The following is an 8,017-nucleotide window of genomic DNA, read 5'->3' as shown; positions in this document are numbered from 1 at the left end:
ACCTTGCAGGTGTGATCTTATCACTCTAACTCCAAAGAATGATGCATTTTACTCTAAGGATTTTAATGAAACAAATAACCTTAGTTGCATGTTAAGTAGATCAGAGAAAACTCAAAATAAGAATTAGGAAACAACATGTGTTGGAGAGGATGTGGAGAAAAGGGAACCCTCTTACACTGTTGGTGGGAATGCAAGTTGGTGCAGCCACATTGGAGAACAGTGTGGAGATTCCTCAAGAAATTAAAAATAGAGCTTCCTGGGGCACCTGGGTGGCTCAGTGGAGTAAAGCCTCTGCCTTCAGCTCAGGTCATGATCCCAGGGTTCTGGGATGGAGCCCTGCATCGGGCTCTCTGCTCAGCGGGGAGCCTGCTTCCTCCTCTCTCTCTGCCTATCTCTCTGCCTCCTTGTGATTTCTGTCTGTCAAATAAATAAATAAATCTTTAAAAAAAAATAGAGCTTCCCTATGACCCTGCAATTGCACTACTGGGTATTTACCCCAAAGATACAGATGTAGTGAAAAGAAGGGCCATCTGTACCCCAATGTTTATAGCAGCAATGGCCAGGGTCACCAAACTGTGGAAAGAACCAAGATGCCCTTCAACGGACAAATGGATAAGGAAGATGTGGTCCATATACACTATGGAGTATTATGCCTCCATCAGAAAGGATGAATACCCAACTTTTGTAGCAACATGGACGGGACTGGAAGAGATTATGCTGAGTGAAAGAAGTCAAGCAGAGAGAGTCAATTATCATATGGTTTCACTTATTTGTGGAGCATAACAAATAACATGGAGGACAAGGGGAGTTAGAGAGGAGAAGGGAGTTGAGGGAAATTGGAAGGGGAGGTGAACCATGATAGACTATGGACTCTGAAAAACCATCTGAGGGTTTTGAAGGGGTGGGGGGTGGGAGGTTGGGGGAACCAGGTGGTGGGAATTAGGGCACGGATTGCATGGAGCACTGGGTGTGGTACAAAAACAATGAATACTGTTATGCTGAAAAGAAATAAAAAATTAAAAAGAATTAGGAATTTTGTGACTATTGTTTATCTCTAATAGGATTAAGATAGATGGTAAATATAAAGGGCCAAACATTAGTTAGGATTTAACTCCCTTTGCTGCAAATCTAGTGTCAATTAAACTGTTTTTACTTTTATTTTTTGTTCTTTTTTAATTTAAATTTTGTTAGTTAACATATAGTGCAATATTGGTTTCTGAAGTAGAATTCAATGACATTACTTACATACAACACTCAGTGCTCATCCCTAGTGCCCTCCTTTTGGAGTACTCTCATACTGTTTTCCAGAGTGGCTGTACCAGTTTGCGTTCCCACAGCAGCATAGTAAGGTTCCTCTTTCTCTGCATCCTCACCAACATCTGTTGTTTCCTTAGTTGTTAAGTTTAGCCATTCTGACTGGTGTGAGGTGGTATCTCATTGTGTTTTTGAGTTGGATTTCCCGGATGACAAGTGATATGGAGCATTTTTTTTTTTTTTCATTTGTCTGTTGGCCATTTGAATGTCGTCTTTGGAGAAATGTCTGTTCATGTCTTCTGCCCATTTCTTGGCTGGATTATTTGGTTTTGGGTGTTGAGTTTGAGAAGTTCTTTATAGATCTTGGATTCCAGCCCTTTATCTGATATGTCATTTGTGAATATCTTCTCCCATTCCATAGGTTGACTTTTAGTTTTGTTGATTATTTCCTTTGCTGTACATAAGGTTTTATACTGATGAAGTCCCAAAAATTCATTTTTGCTTTTGTTTCCCTTGCCTTTGGAGATGTGTCTAACAAGAAGTTGCTGTGGCCAAGGTCAAAGAGGTTACTGGGTGCATTCTCCTCTAGGGTTTGAATAGATTCCTGTCTCACATTTAGGTCCTTCTTCCATTTTGAGTTTATTTTTCTGTAAGGTGTAAGAAAGTGGTCTGGTTTCATTCTTCTGCGTGTGGCTATCCAATTTTCCCAAAAGCAACTATTGAAGAGACTAAGAAAGTTTTATTTATTAAATAAAACTAGTCCCATCATGTAGTGATGGATATTTAAGATGGTGGTGGGCTTTATTGTAACAGTTCTCTAACCAAAATTATTGAATTCTCTAGAAAATTATCTTGCTTACATTTTGTTAAGATAGGTTGTGGTGGAACTTGATTCACTCTGACTTCTGATTTATATTTTATGGACAGGTATTTCCATCCCAAAGACTTTCCTTAGGGCAGTCTTCATCTCCTTATTCCTGAGGCTATATATTAGAGGATTACAGAAGGGTGTTATCACAGAATAAAATAAGGTTACAATTTTCTGCACTTGCACTGGGTGTCCTGATCCAGGACTAACATACATCACCATGATGGAGCCATAAAACAGGGTGACAACTGCCAAATGAGAGGCACATGTGGAGAAAGCCTTATGTTTCCTTGCTGCTGAGGGCATCCGTAGCACAGCCACAATCACCAGAGCATAGGAGCAAAGAATAAAGAGAAAGGTGCCAATCATGAAAACAGCATTGAAAGTAGAGTAAATGAACTGGGTGGTGGTGTCTTCAGAACAGGACAGCAACATCAATGGGACAGGATCACACACAAAATGGTTGATGGTATTTGGGCCACAGTAAGGCAACTGTGAAATGAGAACAACTGGGGTTAGGAAGAGGATGAACCCACATGACCATCCAAAGATGACAAGGCCAGTGTACAGCTGTTTAGTCATGATGCGTGGGTAATATAGAGGACGGCAGATGGCAAGGTACCTGTCAAAGGCCATGATGCAAAGGAAGAAGCCCTCATCACACCCAAATGAGAAGAAGAAGTAGAACTGTGTGAAACAGCTCAGAAAGGAGATAGACTTGCTTGTGGACAGGAAATTGGCCAACATATTAGGGACGGTCGTGGTGACATAACATATTTCCAGGAGAGAGAAATTCCCCAAGAAGATGTACATGGGGATGTGAAGACGCCGGTCCCACCGCACAGCACAGACAATGGCTGCATTCCCCATCAGAGTCAGGGTGTAGACTACTGAGAAGAGCACAAAGTAGAGGAGCTGCATTTCTGGGCTTGAAGGAAAGCCCATGAGGATGAAGTGGCTGACGGAGTTGGTGGTTTCTGTGCTGGACACATTCATTGGTCTGGAAGACATGGGAGATGACTTAGTTATTGCACCTTAATGGGGTACACTTGTTCTTCTTGAAAACACCAAATTCTTTTTTTTTGATAAAGTAATAAACTGAGGTTTCTATTAAAGCAACAAAGCTGTGATCATCATAACCTGTTTCTCAAGAGTATGATTTCATTTTGGTAAGATGTAAATAATAATATAAATAAAAACATGGTATGGAGCAATCATTAAGCTAGGTTAGGATCCTGGATTACATATTAGGAGTGCTAAATTGAAATTTCCTTTTGAAGTATAATGTAAAATTATTTTGTCATACTTAGTAATATTGATAAGAATATCAAATGAAGTACAATTTATATTAAGACATTTCAGAAAGTTCTGTCTCACTGAGATATAGTGAAAGGGCACAGGGACTATTCCTTTTTGTTCTTGTTTATGGTATTATAAAGTGATGACTGAAACAGCTCTCTAGTTCGTTAGATAGTTCATTATATGACCAGACATATATGACCAGACATTTGCTATGTAAAAAGTGTTTTCCTCTCCATCCAACCTGTTGGATTTAGCTCCAGATGAGGAAGAACCTTACACTTTGGCACCTAAAATTACCCGTAGTTTGTTGTATTGAATAACAGCTTAACTTGTGTATGTCTTCTTTCCTTAGAAACCTACTTTTGGCTATCACATTTGGCATCTAAGGTGGAAGGACTGCTGTTTATGTATACTCATTTGCTCATGGCACTACATAGACTGTATCAAGTCTGCATGCAACTTAACAGTTCAGGCTATTTATTTTCCATAGCAATCATATCATATCAGGTGGCAGTGGAATGCATGTACTGGAATTTCTCCAAATACAAGAGTTTTTTTTTTTTTTTCTTGTCCTGGAATACAAAGATTCTCCCTTGATCTGTTGTTATTCTATGATAATATATTTAAAAAAAAGATTATTTAGGATTTTTATCCTAAATAAAATTAATAAATTTTATTTAGGATAAATCCTTAATAATTGTATGATTTTCCCAGCTGAGGTTGTTATATAGTATCTGAGAAAGAATTAAATGTGATATTAAATAGAGACAGCAAGGTATGGAGGTACTGAGTCTTGGCTGTTCACTAGAAGTGAAAAAACAGAGTGCCTTTAAGTTCTTTAAGTTAACTACATTCAGATTATACTTAAATGTGTATAATGAGGACAAAATATACAGAAGCAAAGAGGGAAAAATATAATATTAATATTAATGTAAGAGGCAATTGATAGTATTAAGTTTCTAAAATAATCTATGGGATGCCCACAAATTATTCTGCTGCATTCTTTTTTCTTTAAGAAAATGCTCACTTATATGCCTGATAGGTTTTGGTGGTTATCTTCATAACTCATTTGATTGAATTTTTAAAACTCATTTATTTTTGTTCTTTTTATTCTGGACTGTATCCTGACATTGGTATCCTACTCTAAGCCATTTTTTTAAATGATTTTTTTTGAAGATTTAATTCATTTATTTGACAGAGATCACAAGTAGGCAAAGAGAGAGAGAGAGAGAGGAGGAAGCAGGCTCTCCACTGAGCAGAGAGCCCGACGTGGGACTTGATCCCAGGACTCTGAGATCACGACCTGAGCTGCAGGCAGAGGCTTAACCACTGAGCCACCCAGGCGCCCCTCTAAGCCATTTTAATTAATATTTTGACTGACAATGGGGCACTAACAGTGGTATATGAAATCAGTATCAATACTCACCCTGTTTGTGTCTCCTATTACAGTATTTCTCAGGAATACTAATTGTACTAAGTCATAATCCAAAGCAAATCCTACAAATGCAAGAAACAGCACACAGATGCTGAATGGTTTTGTCATTAAAGGAAATTGTTTCACATAAACCAAGGCATATTAAATTACTAAAACTGAGAACAATATATGAATTAGAGAGATCAGTGGAATCAGAGATTGGTTACATTTTCTCTGTTAAACAAGCAACAAAATTCATCATTCATCCACCTTTAGTAATTTATTAGTTACACATTTTTACACAAAATCCCCAGGCCTCTTTTGTAAACAATATTTATATTTTAAAGGGATAGGAAGCTAGATAAATGTATTTCCCCAGACATGGGGAAAGAAGAGAAAAATTAATATTTTCAAACTTTTCTGTATGAATTTTATTCTAATCTGATATTTACATTTTCAGAGCAAGAAGAAAGCGCTTGCCAGTAAATCCATTTATGCTGAAAATCAGCATTTGTAATAGGGCATGCAAAGTTTTAACATGCTCCTTGGATATGTGCCAAGAAGAAAGGTCAGAGAGGGAGAATAAAATATTACCCCACAGAGTGTAAAACATATGAGAGACTTCTGAAGAATTGGAGAATCCAGTTTGTAACCTGACATAAATTATACAGAGTGAATTTTAAAATATTTTTTCCCCTAACAGCAAAACTTATATTTATGGTTAAGATTAAGCTTAGGTAAAGGTATTATCTGTATTTATCTCTTTGCCTCATAGTCTTTTGAGATTTGCAACCCTCTCCCATGACATTTTTAAAGTATTTGTTCAATAGATGAGATTGTTTTTGAATTTTATTTATTCACAATGAAATTCCAAGCCGTACTGTTCCCTGAGGATTAGTACATTGCAGAACTATGTTCCTACCTTCTTTTAAACTTTTTCTCACCAGGCACAAAAGGTTCCTGGGGAATAATTAAATAGTAATAGAGCTTGTTGTAATAGATACAATATGAAGACACACCATTGGATTCCTTGTTTCTATTTTGAAGAAAGAGAAAATTCTTTCCCCATCAATATTCTTAAATTTGTTGTTTAGAGACATTTCAGTCACAATTTTATCATACCCATTAGAAAAATGACATTTTAAGTGCTAAGACTGGTATGGGGTTATTTAACAAATATTTATCAAGTGCTTACCAGGCACTGGGAACATATCCAGGCAAACAAAATAGAATAAGTTCTTGTTTACCTAGAACAATTCGATGGGATATGGAAAGCAACAGAAGATCAAATCAATAAGTGCACTATAATTTTTTTTTCATTTGAGATGTGTGTGAATTGAATGGACCAAAAATGGAGCAGGAATATAATTTTAAATAGAATTTTAAGGAAAGCCGAACAGAGATATCAACATTTGAGCCATTGCTTGGAAAAGTGACGGAACAAACCAAGAGGATACCAAAAGAGATTTCAGGCAGAAGGAACAGCTAATGCTAGGAATATGTGCAGTGGTATATCAGGAGAAGAGCAAGGTGGCTGGTGTGCTGGAGTAGTGTTTACTAGGGAGAATCTGCCTCTTTCTGGTGTCCTGCTATCCCCATTTCTTCTTTGTATAGCATCTGTACTTCTTTGTAGTCTTTTCTCCTTAAACATTCCCCCCCCATATTTATTGAGCTATAATTGACACATACAGCAACAATATGTAAGTTTAAAGTGTACTATGTACTGATTTGATACACTCACATACTGTGAAGTGATTACCACCATAACATTAGCTAACAACTGCCTCACCTCATATAATTATTCTTTATCTCTTGTGATGAAAACATTGCAGATCTACTCTTAGCAACTTTAATTTTGTAGTACAGTGTTGTTGACAGTAATTACTGTGGTGTACATTAGATCCCCAAAATGTTTTCATCTTATAACAGGAAATTTGTATCCTTAGACAACTATCTTCCCATTTCCCCTACCTCACAGCCCCTGGCAACCACAAATCTATTTTGTTTCTATGAGTTCAGATTTTTGAGATTCTACATACAAGTGATACAGTATTTGCCTTATTTGACTTATTTCACTTAGCTTAACACTCTCAAGGTCCACCTGTGTTGCCACAAATGGCAGGATTTCCTTCTTTCTGATGGTTGAATAGTATTCTATTGTATATATGACCACATCTTCTTTATCCATTCATCTGTAGATGGACATTTAGGTTGTTTCCATATCTTGGCTATAGTAAGTAATGCTGCATTAAACATGGGAGTGCAGGTATCTCAACACAGTGATTTTGTTTCCTTCAGATTTATATCCAGAAGCAAAATTGCTAGATTGCATGATAGTTCTATTTTTTATTTTTTGAGGGCTTTTCATACTGTTTTTTATACTGGCTGTTTTAGTTTGCATTGCCACCAACAATGAAACAGGGCTCCCTTTTCTTTTACATTCACACCAACACTTGTTAGCTCTTGTCCCTTGATGCTAGCCATTCTCACCGGTACAAAGTATCCTTTGTGGTTTTGATTTGCATTTCCCTGATTAATGATGTTGAGTACCTTTTTATGTACCTGTTGGTTATTTGCATTATCTCTTTTAGAAATAAAACTATAAAAATCCTTAGTGCATTTTGTTTTATTTTATTTTATTTTTAAAGATTTTATTTATTTATTTGACAGACAGAGATCACAAGTAGGCAGAGAGAGAGGGGGAAGCAGGCTCCCTGTTGAGCAGAGAGCCAGATGCAGGGCTCAATCCCAGGACCTGGGATCATGACCTGAGCCAAAGGCAGAGGCTTTAACCCACTGAGCCACCCAGGCACCCCCCAAAAATCCCTAGTGCATTTTAAAATTTATATATATACTTTGCTTTAGTTGTATGAGTTCCTTATATTTTTTGGATATTAACCCCTTATCAGATACAGTTTGTAAATATTTTCTCCCATTCTGTAGATTGTCTTTTATCTTGTTAATTGTTTCTTTGCTATATAAAAGCTTTTATTTTATTTATGTTTTTAAAAGATTTGATTTATTTTTTAGAGAGAGAGCACAGCACAGGGAGCAGCAGGCAGAGGGAGAGGGAGAAACAGGCTGGCAGAGAAGGGAGCCCGATGTGGGGCTCAATCCCAGGACTCTGGGATCATGACCTGAGCTGAAGGCAGATGCTCATGACTGAGCCACCCAGGCAC

At 37.2% G+C, this 8,017-nt stretch overlaps 1 protein-coding gene across 1 annotated transcript; it reads right to left on the bottom strand.

Annotated features, from left to right (window-relative positions):
* Positions 1-2,164: 2,164 nt before the first annotated feature.
* Positions 2,165-3,118, bottom strand: LOC116867467 (olfactory receptor 11G2-like). The gene has a single exon (XM_032857095.1). The coding sequence runs from the start codon at positions 3,116-3,118 to the stop codon at positions 2,165-2,167; it is 954 nt and encodes a 317-aa protein (XP_032712986.1).
* Positions 3,119-8,017: the final 4,899 nt, after the last annotated feature.

Source organism: Lontra canadensis, unplaced genomic scaffold, assembly GCF_010015895.1.
Source record: "Lontra canadensis isolate GAN:19392208 unplaced genomic scaffold, GSC_riverotter_1.0 scaffold12, whole genome shotgun sequence".
Lineage (NCBI taxonomy): Eukaryota > Metazoa > Chordata > Mammalia > Carnivora > Mustelidae > Lontra > Lontra canadensis.
The sequence above is the reverse complement of the archived record's forward strand: the minus strand, read 5'-3'. Positions and strand labels throughout refer to the sequence as shown.

Excerpts from the sequence above, each read along its gene's own strand:
- LOC116867467 (XM_032857095.1), bottom strand. The coding sequence starts at position 3,118 with ATGAATGTGTCCAGCACAGAAACCACCAACTCCGTCAGCCACTTCATC.